This window comes from Aythya ferina, assembly GCF_964211825.1.
Source record: "Aythya ferina genome assembly, chromosome: 2".
NCBI classification, from domain to species: Eukaryota; Metazoa; Chordata; class Aves; order Anseriformes; family Anatidae; genus Aythya; species Aythya ferina.
The window spans coordinates 42928913-42947543 of record NC_140297.1 but is presented as its reverse complement, the minus strand read 5'-3'; the positions used below and the strand labels follow the sequence as shown (position 1 = coordinate 42947543).

At 39.0% G+C, this 18631-nt stretch overlaps 1 protein-coding gene and 1 long non-coding RNA gene across 5 annotated transcripts in view; one reads left to right on the top strand and one right to left on the bottom strand.

Moving 5' to 3' along the window:
- Positions 1-18631, bottom strand: part of RBMS3 (RNA binding motif single stranded interacting protein 3) — a gene marked incomplete at its 3' end in the record, with an annotated part of 439521 nt that overhangs the window by 66127 nt on the left and 354763 nt on the right. For all 4 annotated transcript variants that reach the window (XM_084510551.1, XM_084510552.1, XM_084510553.1 and 1 more), the window contains exons 8-10: positions 16193-16239; positions 8654-8750; positions 5985-6035 (exon numbers count right to left, since the gene is read on the bottom strand). In XM_084510551.1, coding sequence (XP_084366677.1) covers positions 5985-6035; positions 8654-8750; positions 16193-16239 — 195 coding nt within the window. The remainder of the gene's footprint in view (positions 1-5984; positions 6036-8653; positions 8751-16192; positions 16240-18631) is intronic.
- Positions 1-18631, top strand: part of LOC311432298 — a 660648-nt gene that overhangs the window by 428278 nt on the left and 213739 nt on the right. The window lies entirely within an intron of this gene.

The window sequence follows — 18631 nt, the reverse complement described above, 5'->3', positions numbered from 1 at the left end:
TTTCTTGACAATGAGGGTTGACAGTTAAGGTTGCATCTTTTCTGTTAAAAAGAAATCAATATTCCGTAACCACTACATATCTCAACCAGAAATTCCCAACTTCAAACTCTCTGGAGTACCTTTCAGATTTAGTGTCAGCCTTCTTTTCCAAATATCTTTTCCATTTACATTTATAGATTCATATTAAATATAGATATACATGTTTTTTTCCAGTAATGTCTTTTAAAAAAATTTAGACTGATGGTTTATCCATTTAGTGTTCATATTATCCATAGAATACTTGAAGGAAGATAAATTTTTACTAGAACTCTTACGACTTTTTAAGGTAAAACAGCAATGTATGAGTTCCTAAAATGCAAGGGCTCGTCTACTGGAAACACTTGTGGTTCTCCTGTGCATGTTTCCTAAGTGAATCCATATGTGGTGTGTTTTTCTGCCATCATAAAACAACCCAATTTCACTAGGGGGCTCTAGCAGAGTGTCAAAAAGGGTTGGAAATCTAACTTGGATAAGGCTTTTTCTGCCATTCATATTAATTCATTTTAATTTCCACAACAGCAGAACAAATGACTACAGCAATACTTCAATGGGATTCCAGAAGAGCTGAATAACCAGACATACGAGCCCCTACACTTGACCACAGTGTGTGACTTGGGTGAATTGTTTGCACCTAGTTCCTTTTACAGAGCTGTGAGCTTGGGTTACAGGCACTGCTTTTCTGTCCTCTGCAGGTGGATGCCTGAGTACCTTCCTTAACACCACAGCACCTGGAGCTGAAGAGGGTCGGTAAGTGAGTGCTCAGCTGAGTTTGAAATTACCCATTTAGTAGCAGAGACAACTTCTATATAAGGCCAGTGCTGGGCGAGAGGCAGACAGAAATGACCTCATGTGAGCCTGCCTGTCCCAAAGGAACATTGCCAATTACTGTCTTGATTATCAGAGTTATAGAATTGGCAGTCCTTGATTTTCTGCCTCGGGAAACACTGGAATTAAAATTGTTCAGCAGAACTTTGGCAGTGGTATTTGGTTAGTTATTTCAACCTCTAAACTCTTTAGCCTTAAAAGTTCAACTAAGTTCACGTTCAAAGGATCTCTTAAAAATACACAGCTAAAAGTTAAAAGAATAGCTGGAGATTCCAATTTCCAAGGATTATTTCCTGTTTACTTTTCATACCATCTAGCTGAACTCTCACATTTCATCTTGGATGCAGGACTCAGCTGTCTGCAGAGGACATACTTTGTTCCCTTACGCTCGTACACCGAAATGCAAGATGGACTCCTGGCTCGGTTTGCTGAAAAGGTAGAGCAACAAACGCGAGGTAAAGAAAGCAGCCTTGGGAGAGGGACACCAAAGGGAGCACAAGGAACTTCTTTGTTCAAGAGCGTAGGAATCAAAACACTGAAACTGCTCTGGTATTTTGGGTACTATCCAAAACAACAGAGTCGCTAGTGAGAAAATGAAAACTGATATATTTCAGTTGGACAGTTTGTACTTTTTATGCTACATTCATGCACAACAATCAAAAGGCAAGATTCTGGAGTCGTTACTCAGCCTAGCTTCTCACTAAAGCAGGGGTTTTACGCTGCTTATGAAATAAGGAACTTTTTTGTTGGTGCTTTTAAAGACAGACAGACTACATTCAGCCATGGGCTAGAGGAAGGAAGACAGGAAAAAAAAATAATAAGGACGTTTGTTAAGCCATTGACCTTTTGAAAAGGGCCGTAAGGCCTTGAGAAATGTCCAGAAGAGAAGTTCTCCCAAATGCACTTTTATCAATAGTAGGTTTTTCCATATGCTGCCCTCCTTGCACCTTTCATGCACCCACTGGCATATTCTTTCTCCAGCTATTACGCAGAAACTGTTCAAGACTGACAAGAACATGTGGGGGCATAGTTTTACTGGAAAATAAAAGAGGATAAGTATAAATCCAGTATGCAGTGTTAGGGAAGAAGAGCATTTCTGTTGATCCACTAAAAAAAAAAAAAGCCTCTAGAGAGCAAGAGTACACATGATTTGAAATAAAGATTTGAATCAAAAAAGTTTTACACAAATGTCACTGTTAATAAAAATGAAGATTATCTATACATGAATTGAGTTTAAACAACATATTTCTCAAAGTTTTCGCTGAACCATAAGATGGCCTTCAGGGACTGTAGGAAGAACACATAAAATGGCAAATATTATAAATCCCCAGAATAACTCTTATCCCATTTATGTTTTGATTCTGTCATCGCTATCCATCTACCCTTATCCTAAGGCAGTAATGAAATACAAGACTTCTTTCAAGTAGGGATGAGTTCACACTGTACTTTGAAAGCCATAGTTAACTAAACGGAGCCCAGACTGTTATCAGTGGATTAAATGTTATGCCAGTATGAGTCCAACTCCACGTAGCCATATTTCTTCTCCAACTCGTCTTCTATTAAAGCTAGCAAGAGGGACTGTGGCACGTGGAAAAGCAACAAAACTGGCAAAAGCGAGTCATTCTTATTTGGACAGAGTGAAGTCAACATGGTTATAAAGAGGTTAAGGCTCCATTGACAAAAGATGCATTTCCAAAACTGAGTCACACAGGAGCCTAAAGGTAAATTTTTCATCATGTTCACGTGATTCTGGAATTCTCATTTCTAAAACCCTGAAGGTTGTGCAAGCACTAAGATGTGGGAGGTGTGACCCTTCTATTCCAGCATAATACTACTTATTCTGAAACAGCAATGCAACCTCAATGTATTTGTTACTAACTTTACATGGCTCTTAGTAAAAAGCTAGCAAAATTCATGGAAAAAAAAAATCTTTTTAAATTGCAGCTGCTCTTTCACATTAAGCTAGTGTATCAAGGTTAAAAGTTACAGGGAAAATCATGAGTAAATTATCCTCTATTTTCAGAGTCCTTGACTGCCCCATCTGACCTGGGAAATTTTTTCCCAGTATTTCTGAACATTGTTTTCTCATAGAATGTCATTTTGGTTATTGTCTGTTTTTAAGAAGATCACAAAAGTAAGACAAATGAGGCTGGGGAAGGGAAAGCAATATCTGCACATACTTTCCAGGTAATATATATGTTATTGCTATCTATTAGGGCCAGAGGTTTATCTGGTCATAGCTGAAAAGCTACAGAAGAAATCAGAAATATAATCTTTTACCATAGTGTTGTTTTTTGGATTTACCAAGTAAATGAATACAGAATGCACACATCAGGAAGATGTGACTGAAATTGATATACGAAGGGAAATAAATGAGCAACATCTCTGGCAGGCCACCCAACTGTGGGGGGATATTTGTGAAGGAGGAGCAAGGTGTTTAAATGACAATGAACACAGAGGTGACAAACGAGCAGGGACAGGCAGCCAGAGAAGAGGCAGGCAGAGGCAGGGTTGTGATGCTGTGCAACACAGCTCTTTCCCTCCTGTTGGCAAGCTTGCCAGCCCAGGAGCAAGCTGTCCTGTCTGTGCATGGCTCTCTGAATGAAAAACCTCCTTTGTCTCCTCTGCAACATGGGCCTGATTCTTTTTCTGTCACAAGTGAAACTATGTGGTGTTAAATTATACATAAGTATCAAGTAGGAGCTTCCTTCTGAAATGAAAAACTAATCATCCAGTAACATAATTTAGTGGATATTTATAATCAAAACGAAAAACTAACTGTCGGCATTTGTGCAATTCATACTGTGCTTGCTGTAAGAGTTCATCTTTATTCAGAAAGAATAATACAGGCTTAACAAAATGTTCTGGTTCCTGGGGCAAGGGGAATGTAATTTTTATCTACACTGGTTTCCAGTGGGACATCATGCACTGCAATCAATCATCACATAAAATACCGTGAAGTAAAGTGCAAGCAATTTAGATAATAATATGGCAAACTAAGTTACAAGAAGAAACAAAAAGCTAACCAAATTAGAAATTTCCCAGTTTCATCAATTCATTGGGTCTTACATTCTGACAACTTTGTCATAATATTTTCTTCATACTTTTTTAAGCTATGGAGCTGTCTAGAGTAGAGTCTATAGTTAGGCATGAAACTAAAGTAAACTTGGAATAGATACTTTCTTCATTTCCTTTCAAAAGATAGTCTGTTGTGTAGTAATTCTCTGACAATTTTTCAGACATTTCTAATAAAGAATTCAGATCTGAATGAAATCTCAGGAATAGTAGTTCTGCCTTTCTGCTTTTATACTTTTCCAGTACTAAAGCCCTCATGTCCATTTATTTAAGAACGTAATCTTGGGAAACTGAATGGAAAAAAGTTTCCGTGAAAAGACTGGAATAGCTACAGACAATAGATGGAGGTGACCCATAATGTCAATGACACCAAAACTGAAGAGTTAAACTTCTTATCCACTCTCCCTCTGCTTTTCCACATAAAAGCACATATCCTTTCACTGATACAACTCTCTGACTGGCAATGAACACCAATTTAATTCGGCATGTTGAGGATGCCACTCAATATAGAAACCGTTTTTCTCTTCACAGCCCTTTAGGAAGGGGTAAATACATCCAATTACCACACCAAAATACTCACTGCTTCTAGTACAGAACATAAATGTTTTGCTGAACATGGTCAAACAATATTCAAACATACATTTAAACAAAAACTGGAATCGGTAAAGTGCTTAGGTTCTTCCTGTTAGAAGGGGAATATTTCTGCAAGGATCAGAGATCCTTTGGCTTCCACAGGTCTGATGACACATTATATCCACACCTCTAAGATTTCTTGTGGTCTGCAGTTAAATCCAAATATTAGCATACAGAATTGATTGTTTGATATATCTTGGTCTCCCTACAAGGAGCACAGTAGCAGCTTTACTCCACTGAGATGGAAACTTCCACCAGGGTCTGCAGAGAGGTGCAGCACCACAGTGGTGGTTATTGGGCTTCCTGCAGATGGTCAGTCACACACTATGGTCATTCCCTGGTTAGAGAAAACTGAAAAAATTCAGACGGATGTGGTAGAGCAGTTCAAAGTGGGATGAGAATCCTGAGCTACTAAACTAAATATGTAGGATAATTATATCTATGCTTTTGTATAGCTAACTCCCAACAGAAAATAATAGATGTTACTCTATTATGAGGTCAAAATATTTGAACACAAATGAATGTAATGAACATCCTAACTAACACTTAATGAGCAATCCTAAACAATACACCTTCATTTTAGTTTTACCAACCTCACATAAATCAATGTATCAGTGCTTAGGTGGAATATACATTTGAATTTTGATTAATGGCACTGTTGAGTGGATCCATGCCTGAGAAACTAATCAAATGTAGGAAACAAAATGAAAACAATCTGTAGGCAGTGGGGTTCAGTATGTTCTTTCCTTCAAGTATATCACTAACATTAGGGAAAGTGCATCAAAACTCTTCGCAGAGGTAAACAAAAAATCAACGACACTGTTTCTAATAAATGGTGCTAAGAGTTTAATGCTGCTTTAAGTAGTAGTTATAAATTGATGAAAGATGAAAATTTACTCAGAAAAAAAAAAAAAGAAAAAAGAGTTGACTGGTCAAATCATAAAGCAGATTCAGATTTGGCAGAGATTCTGTAAGACAGCTGTGCTTCACCCTTTTCCAGTACTTGAAATGCATTACTGAGACATTGAGGATCCTTTAAAGTATATACAACTACAAAGGACTTTTTTGATGGATAAGCATATAAGGGAGGGCTAACATGTGTTGATCCTGACAATTCAAAGTATGCAGGAATGTAGCTGTCTTGCAGTCCTTGAAGCAAAACTTCAGAAACTATACTTTAGAGATAATTATTTTCTTATAATCAATGCAATTAGATAATATATCACCCATTCCTCCCTTTTCACTAAATCAAATCATGTTCCTTAAAGAAGCAGAATCTTTACAGCAGAGGGCTCTTGTCAAAGGGAGCAGCTGGCTGCTCTTAAATGACCTAGGACTTTAATGTGGCTGACAAGCAGAGTGAGGCTACGGTGTAAGCACTTTTATCTGGATATTAGCACATATCCACTTACTGTTGGTTGCATAACATATGGCGGATGAGGCATCCATGAAGTACTCTGGACCTGCATATCAAATACTTTCAATTAGCACAGAAAAGTTTAAAACAGAACTCCAATGATTTACATGAAAACGTTATTTATATTGCAACTACAGAACTCATTTTGGTAAAAGATTTAAGGTATGTAACTCCATGCAAAAATCATTTATGTTTCATAAAGTTATTGACATCAGAAAAAGCTTTTAAATTTAATTTGATAATGCTCCACCAAAGTCAGGAGTCTGAGAGATTGCACCACCAATATGATGCACAGTTTTATCTCTTAAAGTAGTCTTCAATATTCCATGTTGTCCTACTTTTTCATTTGTATTGTTTGCTTTCATCCATCAATATAATCATGAATATGTCATCCAACTGACAGTGCAGCAGACATAAAATGTTCAAAGTTTATTTTTGAAGTACCCATATAAACTTTCCAAGGTATAACATTTTCAGAGATCCCAGAATGATTTATCCCGTTTTCAGTAAGAATTGCAGATCTAATTCAGAGTTTTTGAAGCTTACTCTGATGGAAAGCTTCCATTGCAACGCTGGCTTAAGATGTCCTATCCCCAGAAGCAGCTCTTACCTTCAGCATCATGAGGTCCATTCTCATCCGAACTCTGTGCCTCACTGAAGTCTTTCTTTATTGTTTTGCCTTACTACTGACATGTAACAGATTCCATGGATATATCAGTTCTACTGACAATTAAATGTTTACAAAGTTCTTGTGCATTTGTGGTGCCATCTCTGAGCTGTAACTGCCTCTTTCGCTAAGTGTGGACAGCCCATCTGCTAGCATAACTCAGAACTAACCCCAAGAACCATGTATCCTAGTTTTCTTTTGCATCAGTCTGGGCAACACAACAAACAGAAGTACACAAAAATATACCTGTGCTACAGCCATCAGTGGGCATCTCACTGGCTATCCCCAAGCTCACAGAGATGGGTGTATGGCATCTCAGACTGAGCATGAACAAGGAGGAGCAGGAGAAAGCCACAGGGTCCCCATTCTCCAGATACGAAAGTCAAAGAAAATGACAAGAATCCTTTATCTTTGAAGATCAAGTTTAAAACATATTAAGTGTACTGCCTCAAAACAAAGCAAAACAATCTTAACATTAAGAACAGCCCACCACACAGCTTTGCAAATTTGTGCAGCTTTTCTCACACAGGACCTCAGGACTGGAAGGGTACTGATGGACAGAAAAAAATGGAATATAAGTATAGACTGGGGGATGAGAGGCTGGAGAGCAGCCCCACAGAAAGGAATATGGGCTTTCTGATCAACGGCAAGTTGAATATAAGTCAACAGTGCGCCCTGGAAAGCAAAAAAGGCCAACCATACCCTGGGGTGTGTCAGGCATGGAATTGATAGCTGGCCAAGGGAAGTGATTGTCCTGCTCTTACCTGTGCTGGTGCACCTCGAGTACTATATGCAGTTTTGGGCACTATAATGTAAGAAGGACACACAACTACTAGAGAGTGTCCAAAGGAGGGCAACAAAGGTGGTGAAAGGTCTGGAGGGCAAGACATGTGAGGAATGGCCTTGGTTTGTTCAGCCCCGAGCAGAGCAGGCTGAGGGGAGGCCTCATGGCGGCCTGCAGCTCCCTCACGAGGGGAGCGGAGGGGCAGGCGCTGAGCTCTGCTCTCTTGGGACAGCGACAGGACCCGAGGGGACGGCATGGAGCTGGGACAGGGGAGGGTCAGGCTGGGTGTTAGGAAAAGTTTCTTCACTGAGAGGGTGGTCGGGCACTGCAACAGACCCCCCAGGGAAGTGGTCATGGCACAAAGCCTACCAGAGTTTGAGAAGCATTTGGACAATGCTCTCAGACACATAGTCTGATTTTTGGGTGGTCTTGTGTAGAGCCAGGAGTTGGACTCAGTGATCCTTGTGGGTCCCTTCCAACCTGGGATATTCTCTGATTCTATGATTCTAACTGAAATGGGAAAATGTATGGCCACTGATCAGCTTCACATATGTTTCCAGAGAATGGCTAATAATAAAACTATACAACCCGGTTTTGACTTCCATCTCAGAAAGCCAGAACATGGCAATAATTTCCCAGTAGAGATCTGTGAGGGATATGTTGAAAAGAGAAATTCTGAAAGACAAAATGTGTGGGAGACTAAAGAAGAATATGAGGAGAGTTATCCTAAAATATCTTGCTTTGTCAGGGATTATTGGATAAAAATGAGTGCTGTTAAAGGATGCTGTTACTGGAACAAATACAGCTGAGGTCAAAAGGTCAAAATACAATGTAGTCAACATAAATTATAAAATAAAAGCATTTGAAAAAAATTTGGCTCATGAAGGGAAGCCAAAATGACAAAACATTTCAATAAGAATGACAAGCATCTGCTGTTGTCAACTGGAAACGAAGCAAAATGCTGTTTACTAGAGAAGCTGATTGAAATAAGAAAAAATTACAGTGGCTTTCATTGCTAGTTTTAAGAATGCAGGAAACACTCAAAACCCTAAACCAAATGATACCTGAATACTACTAAAAAGCCTTTTGTTTAAAGTGTGACTCAAGAGCGCAAGCACTTACACAGTTTTCTGTGGTATCCACTCTGCCTTCATCCAACATCCAAAACATAATTAAATGGGAAACATAGTAGACAAGCACAAATCTGACGTACCTGATATGTAGAGACAGGGGAAGCAGCAATGAATGGTGTGATTGATGTCTGTGGAATCATGCGGTTTGTTGGAATACTGTACGGTGAAGAATAAAATCTGCAAACAAAGAACAAAAGCGAGATTTTTGAACCTTTTGACTGCTAGGCTCTGACTGACTAATTCCCTGCCTCCCAGGCAAGGACAAAAAGAGTCTACACAGGTAATTATGTCCATCTATATCCAAAACCACAATAAAGACAATGTGATGGCTCCACGGAGTAGATCTTGAAAATGGAAAGGAGGAGGAATATTTACACAAAGCATATTTTTTTCACTTCAACTAGCACAAATATAGAACTTCACAACACAAGAAGTAATTATCTGAAATGCAAAGACAGCTGATTTTCCAGAGTGCTATCTAGTGAAAGGAAATTTCTTACACGATACTGAAGACAATGATAACTGATTTCATTTTTACATGCAGTACTGTTTTCTTTTAATATCTTAATGCTTCAGTGCTGAGAATAACACATTCCATGTATATGCCTGATTTATTTTATTAAAGGATGATTACAGAAACTCTGGCTGAAATTTTCATATTCATCTAGATGGAGAGCTAAAAACCTACCTTCTGGTGAAATTTATCAAAAATTATGAGTATAAATGCCCCAGGCAGCACTGAAAATCTCAGATTTAGTTGTTTTTATTTCCACTGTTGCATGCTATAAACAAAAGTTTCACTATCTCTTGCTTGACGATAATAAATGTTATATTCATTCTATTTCCCTGTGGGTAAATGATTATTGATAAAATTATCACTTGGAAAATATCACTGCTGGTGTATTGTGTAAGTACTTAATATCTGTGTGCTCATAAAGATTTTTTTTTCCTTTTTTTTTTTTTTTCAGTTTTAACTGTAAAACAGAAAAAAAAAAGTGCTTTTTTGACTCCTCAAGAGAGAGAGAAACCATACTTCTGTGCAATGTCCTCTGGGTCTGATACAAATCCCATGCAGATATAGCATGCACCAACCTTACAAGTACCAGAAGATTTTGCACATATGCTCCCTGTAACAGTGAAGTGGATTACACTCTCTGCCTTTTTATGTTCTTTCTCCCCGCACTGAGGCAATCAACAGTAGCTTTCTATGAGAGCCATGCAACAACAAAAAAATCATTACTGGTGTTTAAACAAGTGCTCTATTTCCTGATCGCCCTGGCATCCCGGATTTAGTACTAATCATTCTAGTTCAGACTGGATGCATTCATTCTGCATGCGGGCTCAAATAATCACCGAGTTCATCCAACCAATAGGCTTGGGAAAACAGGCTGCCATCTCTGAAGATTGGGTGGAAACATTTGAAGTTAGAAGGGGAGAGGGAGACGGAGAAGCAATCATTTGTTCTCTCTATTCCAAGTAAGATTTTAAAATGCCAAAAGCAGCAGGTGGCGTCTGAGTGATTTTTTGTTTAATAGAAATATATTGCTATTTTAGGAACATTTATCTGCCCTTACAATGCTCGCACAGAGACTATTTTAAAACTGTGCCTTTGCCCAGTTTTGTGTATATTCTATTATGAGAACTTAGAAACATTTATATCCCTCTGCTTGTATCAACTACGCTCTATTATGTTCACACAAATTTGGTGGGGGAAGGATTTTTGCAGTGCTAGCCAAGTTTATCTATGGCATTAGGATGATGTGCATGTTGTCTCAGTCCTGTTACAGGGGAGTTCTTCCCAGATGAAGGTTAACCAAAAGTCACTTTGGCTATGCTGTTGCTAAGTGGATGAACTAAGAAACGCTCTGTGCGGCAAATGAAAATGTTCGGCAGAAGACTGACAGAATTTACTCTGTAGGTTAAATGTTTAATAGAATACATACATGTATAAGCCTCTTGAACCAGAGGACAGTGTAAAAGCAAAACTCTTTAGAAAAAACTACACGTTTTTCTTCAGTCTGTTCTAATTCCATCCATCAGCCTGGCACCGATGCTCGGCTCACACCGTGCATGAACCACCAAAAACAAAAGGTGGGTGGCAGGGGACAAAAACCTTTGCATCCAAAACTAATGCTGACTCTTTGGAATAAATTCTTCAATAAATCCAAGTAAATACTACCAAATTTACAGAAAATGCGTGCTAAGCCAAGAACTTGACAGACAGCTAACCATTTCATTTTCAGCTTAGAGATGCAGTTATCTGAATAGTACATAAGTTTGTAGAATATACACTCTGGTAATGTGAAAAATACAACCCTTCCAACACCCCTGCCAATACCATTTATCTGTCGCAGTTTGGAATGCTCTCAAATAGGCATCAAATAAAACATACTATCAGGACACTCAGCTTTATTGTGAAAATGCATGCACCAGAGCATCAAAGAAGAGAAAGGAACGAAATTTGACACAGCAAATAACAATGTGAGAAAATCCAGTTCATATATTTCAATTTAAATAATAATAAATCAAGTTTAATAATCCAAGTCACTGTGACAGGCTATAGGTCAAACATTTTGCAATCATGAATCCTTTATATGTGGAGACAAAGGTTTTTCTTCCTGTCACAGTATCACTGATGCCGGAAGGGATGTAAGAAAAGGATTTGGATATTCCCTAAAGGAATTCAACAGAGCAAGAAATGAAGAAGTCTATTCTGGAGCCCTCTTTGCCACATGTGAAGTACACAGGTATGGTGTGGATAGGTTCAAGCAGAGTATCCCCCACAACAGGATGCTCAACCTGCCACAGAGATGCAACCACACATGGCTCCAGCAAGGCTGGCTCACAAACAGGGTTCAACACAGTCTCACCCCAGGGACATGGAGGCATCTCCCTGTATTCTCTTTACATACAAACAGGCTAATTATCCTGCTATGCAGAGTGGTCTGCTCCAGTGTAAACACTACAGCACCCCAACAAGACCTGCAGCTGCTCACCTTGCTATATTTGATTTTATCCTTCCAGAGCTTGGGATTGCATTAGCAATCCTTTAGACTCAGGAAGAAGTGACATGAGGTGGAAGAGGGATGTTTTAAGAAGTCCAAGGGAATGTAAGATTCTCAGTCATTGGAACATGCACATCAGAATAAGGAGTGGAAAGAGATATGGATTATACTAGCTGTGACTCATTTTAGATATGCCATTCAATTATGGCCCAATGTTTCCTTGCACTGAAATGTACTGTATCTGGTACTGACTGTACTTTGAGAGCTGTAGGCCTTATGGTAGTTGACCTGTGAGCCCTAAGGAAAGTTCTCCAGAAGGCTCAGATGCATTTTCTGCAACTGCCGTTTGCATCCTTATATTGGCCCATGCAGCTCTTTTTTGCAGGTGCTATCCAGCATCCCTGCTCCTCGACTGCAATTCTCTTGCTAGAAGCACAAGCCTAGAAAGGCAGGTGGGAGAGAAGAGGCAAAATGGTCACTGCACTTGCATTTAAAATAGTCCTTTTCGGCACACCTGGATTCTGTATGCACAGGAAAAATTGATTACTAGGAGGCAAAAAGATGTTTCTGGACAGTCATGAGGAGGGGTTTAAAAAGGGCTCAAAAGAAAATATTTTTATGAGATGTTAGAAGAACCACATTCCCAGTATATCATCAGGCACACACAGGCAATGCTTTAGGAACAGTCTGTTGCTTAACAGACAAAGCACACATTCCCCTCCTACATCAGCCCTCCCTCTGCATTTGGGGACTGCATTATCTGGAGCGTCTGGTCGCTATTTCGCTGCCAAAAAAATAGAAAAAAAAATCCATATGGTTCCCATCCTATGGGGGAATGTGCAAGCTTCCACACAGAATCTGTACAAGAGCAAGACCCTATTTGCACTGCAATAAACACCATTTGCTCATGCCTCGTGCCTGCAGGCAGTACTGAAAAAGTTAGATTCATAAATAGTATCCTGGGGCTCACATAATGTAAGAGTATTACTGAGCGTTATCAGAGCAGCAATTTTCTGTTGCAATAAGCCACAGAGTCAGATGTTTGAGATGAAAAAGACCTATCTGAATATTGAGCCCATTGGCCTGCAAATGCACAGTATAGTCCCCCAGATATCAGATATTAAACTGATACAGTACATCGCAATCTTAGTCAAATAGCCAGGAGGACTCAAGCCTCAGCAACATTTTAAATGAGCATCTTTACAGTGCAAGTACAAGAGCTCTATTTTGTTCTTTGTATGAGTGCATTAAACTACTAAAACAATATTAATACCGCAAATTGAAAAATCAATAGCATATTACAACAGGCACATAGCTCCCCCAAATAAAACCTGAATACCTTTGTAAGTGCAATTCAGAAAAGGCTGATTATAGAAGAAAAAAAAAGGCATGGAGCAATTGGCAGGGGAAAAGAGCTTATCTACTGAAGTGTGTGGTTACCATGTCTTTGGTAATGCATACTGCAATGCTATGGTACACTATGGGCCAGACTCTCCACTCCATTACACCAGTTTTATGCTGATGTAACTCCACTGGATCCTTAAACAGAGTTACATGGGCATAAAAACAATATAATGAAATGGAGAATCAAGCCTTACAACATAATAGACTCAGAAGAAAATTATCTATTCCTTTGTGGGGAAAAAGCCTTTGCTATTTTTAGTGAAAGCCTCCATCTCTCTCTTTTGTTTTATTTCTGCCATAGATTTTCAAGGCAGATATGCATTTATACTATAATAAAAGTGATAGTACTATACTGCGAGCAATGAGAACCCGCCTTTACATTTGGAAAACATGTAAGAATCCAAATTCTTCCCTAAGGCTTGGGTATGCCCCTAACCAAAATCCAGTATAATCCAAACCTCTTAAGGAGCTGGAAATTTTAAATATTATCTTGTGACACCTGCAGAGATGCATCTCCCCAATAGGCTTCCATTCTCTCTATACCCTGCAAGGACTTAGCAACTTACATCAGAATGCACAGACCTATCAACCTTACATGGGATTCTAATAAATGCTAGCATGTGCAGTCATTCTTTTACTTCTTAGTTTTATTGGCAACTCATAACTCACCTCAATCTTTTCCTTTCCTTAGGTATGTTTATGTTTCCCACCTACAGCCTCAGTCCACTAAACTCTTTGTTGGTGAGCACCTGAAGGACTGAGCAAGATGTGCTTATCACAGCCCATCAAGCCCTGAGCTGGGTGCAGGGACAATGCCTGCATAACCACACTTTACCGAATAGCCCTGTTATAGGGAGGTTGTCTCCATGTTACAGATTGCTCTGTGCAAACCTTATCTATTTGGTCCACCTTACTGCTAAGTATTACACGTGGGTGGGTAAAAATGGACACACTATCAACACAAGGGGGCTGAAAACATCAGCTTTGTGTTCACTTCCAGATTGTCCTCGTGAAGAGCAATGTGTTTGCCTAACACACCTTCACTGATGTTTAAATTGACCTGTTTCACTTCATAGCATGTAAGAACTTTTAACTCTCTTTCACCATGGCCACACACCTGCTATGATCCCATCTGCTGTGTTGCAAGCAACAACCCACATTTGCACATTTTACAAGCAACGCATCAAGTTGCTCCCAGACTTAGGTAAAATAAAACCCACAAGCTAGATTTTTATTGTACTTGCAAGTAAAGCAGCTTATGAAAAGTAGTAAAAATTAATAACTACAGGATATGTAGTGACTGCTAAGGGAACGCCTGGGGAGCCAAAAAGAAACTGGAACCAAAAGGTCCTGGTGATCCTCAGGGGACAGAATTTTAAAGATGTAGCCAAAGGATGGATCAACAGCTGTGTTACTTTTGGTGGACAAATCAACACATAGTAAGAGCTACTCCTCATGACACCGTGTGCAATCAAATCTCACCAGAAGAACATTTTGAATTACATGGTTTTGTCCTGCTGAAACTGAAAATATTTTGACACTGTAGAAAGAAGAGATATTTCAAAGCAGTAATTAATAGTCACTCTTACAGTGATATCCAACGATGCAGTTTCTTTCATGCCTTACAAATAAAAGAACTTAAAAACAAACAAACAAACAAAAAAAACAACAAACAAACAAACAAAAAACTATGAGATGAAATTTCCACTGGGTACTATTTCTTTTTCCAATGATCAGTGATGGTCATTCAAACAAGTGAGAACAAGTGAGTGACCAAACCACTGAGCATGTTGAACTCCTAAGCATATACAAACCTAAAATAACTTTCATAATTTAAGAAAAAATATTATTTAAGTAAAATTATATTCATGTCAAAGGATCATCCAAATTACAGTTTCCGAAACATTCATGTAAACAACATACAGGAATTCCTTTGAAATAAAAGCTATTTGTCTGGATGAAACACTAGCGGATTATGAACTACTGATGGTTTTATTTATAGCCTATAATGAGTTACCAGCTGAAAAGAATGATGATAGAGAAGAAAGACTTGTTTGGGGGGTCAGAACAGAGAAGCAAAACCAGAGGATTCTGAAATCACAGCTCTGAAAAAAAAAACAAACAAACAAACAAAAAAAAAAAAAAAAACAAAAAAAAACCTTCTTTTTCTGAGTTGCTCCATCTTGGTTGTTTCATCCGCAAGATGAGAACATCACGTTCTCATTCTCATGAGAACATCCTACAGTGATACTGCTTTTAGAGGGCAATTATGCAAAATATGCAAACTATTAATACTGATTTTTTTTAAAGCTACTGTGAATGTTAGTGTTGTTTTGTTTTTGCGGTTGTTGCTGTTGCTTTTTGATGCTTCACTTAGTAGTGCCCTAACAAACATTGAACAAATAAAACCATCCTCAATATCAATGCATTCTCCTCTTCAGCTGGAGAATGTAGATGGGAGTATGCATGGAATTTGATAATCATATCAAACATCCCTTTGGTCAAGGAGTGGTTGTCAAAGAGTTCAGGGCTAAACTTCCTGCTTCTCTTCAAGTTATTGTTCATCTATCTGAAAGGATAGCCGATCTCAAGGATCTGTTTTTCTGCTTCATGAAATAATTGAAAATGTAATCATGCAGATAAATAATATGATGATGCAACTTCTCTGCTAAATGTGAAAAAAGTTTCAATTCTTTGCATTGGCGGTTGAGAAACGAAGAGTGTTATTCAACATTCTGTGTAAGTCTCATCTGCTTACACACTAATTTAAGGATTTCTCCCCTTTTGGCATTTCCAGTCAGACAATGCCATGGAAGCCATCCAGGCAGCAGAGTGGACCCAGATTAAGTAATAGCTCTATTATCCATAATATGCTCGAATTTTCAATGATCTTTTTAACAAAAGCCAGTAACTTTACTGGTTTCCATTTAATGACAGAGATAGATTAAAAAGACAACCGCTGGGATTTGCCAAATAGAGATGGAAACTATTAGGAAAAACAACTTCCCATTCAAATGGATATTACAAACAAGAGGGTATAAAAACAAAAGGGAAACTAAAAGAAGAACTTGACAATATAGCATTACATGCTTCAGTCAAAATACGACTGAGTGAATTTGCTTCTGAGTAAGTTTCACCACAGAAAGAGAAAACAGAAGATGGCATTCAAAATAATTTTTAAAAAAGCATAAGAAAACATGCATTTCTTACCCATTCTGTATAGCAGCTGTTGGATCATAAGTCAAAGCCATGCCAGCCTGCACATAGTTAGGGGAGAAAAACAGATTTTTACTATTACTGCAGGAAAAAAAAAATATGAAAAAAAGACATTAAGCACAGTCTTAGACAGAAATCGAAAACTCTCCAGGGAAGCTCAGATGGCCCAAAGCAGCACAGACACTTTGGCTCCCTCCCCTGCCTGCCAGATCCCTGAAAAACAGATCCCTTCAATGTCACCTCCCCATAACATTTAGGCCAAACGGTGTTTTTGTTGCCCCGGTATCAGTCAATGACTCCACCAAGCTCAATGCATTTACAGTACAACATGACAGGGCCAAATCCTGCTGTTCCGGGTCAGGGAGGTAGTTTGTAAATACCCTAAAGACATCTTCCCAAGAGCTTCTCAGGCAGGAGTCTCATCTTTCCTACTAAAGCCATTCCCTGGGTGACCCCAGGCCTCTGTCATTTCCCTGGGCTGTCACTACCGCTTGCAGTTAATTCATTACCATGAGACAAGAAACAAAAAGTAGGCTGTGAAGCAGAAAAAAAAAAAAAAAATCAAAACAAGGAGGTGTCTGAGCTTTTAATATACTTGAGAGGTCTGGACAGGCAAAGAATTTCTTAATGGCCTGGGCAGAGCCTTTTGACTGCTGTTCACCACCAGGCAGATGGTGACCTGTGCAAAAAGATTTGGCAATGTCAAAAAACCATTCAGTTAACAACTACCACCACCACCACCATTAAGCAAATGTATCCACAGGTGCAGCAGGAAAGGCAGGGACTGGGCAGGGCTGCAGCTTGGATTTCCTGCTCTACCTGAGGCTCAAACATAGCAGCTGGGGCCACATGGGAAGAAGAGAGGAGAGAGCAAACACCCCTCAGGATGCTCCTCTCCCTTTGGGGGGAAGCTGAAGATGGCTGTGGCACCCTCCCACCCCAAGGCATGCCACTGCTCTCCACTTGGCATGCTACCATGCGCTGCTTTAGACATGAGACAGCAGCGTTCACTTTGCACAGCCGGATCTGTGCTCCTGGTGGGAGCATTTAACACCCCTGGATCCATCTACATCTGAATAACGGCATCTGCCCTCTTCCAGATGGCTGCTCAGCCAGGTCAGGAAAGTGTCTGGGCTTGGCTGGCTCCCATGCAGGCAGGTGAGCTGCCAGGGCAAGCGCCCTGGTGAGGGGCCAGCAGCGAGCTGGCCGCACTCCTGGAGGAGCCAGGTTAGCCCAGCAGCTGCTCACCAGCCTACAAGGAGATGGCCCCAGTTTTCAGAGGCCAAAAATCATTTCTGATTTGAAAGCGTAGGCTTCGCCATACCTGACATAGCCAATAAATAAATAAATAAATGTTTGTGTCATTAAGAAATTTATGTTTCTCATTATTTTTAAGCAGATGCTAGGGCAAATGCTTCACTTACTGAAAATGCTGTTGGTTTAAGAAAGTACGCGCTAGCTCCCAAGCAAAAGATAATTCAGGAGACTAAGGCCAAAGACACACAACTAGTGTTTAAAAATGCATTAATTTCATAAAAAGAAAAAGAATAATGGCTATTTATGCAAGCTTGAAATGCCAAAGCATCACATTTAGGATGAACACAACCATTGCTAATTTTGACTTAAAGATAAAATAGCTCTGAAAATCATCAGGTATGGTCTACATATATTGTTTTTTGTTGTTGTTTTTGTTTTCTTATGTCTTAAATATTCTCATAAATATTATTCATTTATAAATAAATATTATAAATATTTTAATATTTATAAATAAACATAAATATTATGTTTTTTTGTTTGTTTGTTTTTAATCGTGTTACTAATGGAAAAGTATAGAGTTCATCCCCAAAAAACAGCCAATAAAACATTAACATCAGAATTTCTTTTTTCAATGCATTTTCCAGAAAAAAATACTCTCTATTTTCCTTTCTGTTTTGAACATTTGTAAAATTTACTATTGCTCTCTTTTCTATTACTGTGGTAGTAAAGACAACTTAAATAGTATGTACAAGCTCTACAGAAAGAGAAAAATTAGTTCTAACAACTTAAAAAGAAATAAAAATAACTTAAGGGATTCTTTATAAATCAACATGTTGACATTTTAACATCTCATCTACTAAGAACTGAGAAAAAACACAAAAAACAACAATTTCCAAGCCCCTAAGAAAGGAGGTTCTAAACTTTCTCAGTCAGGGAGTTTCTAGACTTAACGGTCTTCAGGATGGCCTGGATCAGAGCTCACTACACCCACCCCGCAGTTTGGACCAGTGTGACCTGAGAACAAAGCCTCAGCAAAGGAGAGAGGGCTGGGAGGAAAGGAGAATGTGAACAACTGCTTTTTTTTTAATTTCTTTGACATAAATAAATATAATGCTGCAGAAAGGATAAATTGAAGCATTTCTTTCACTGGAGCCGTAACAATGCTCACTGCACACA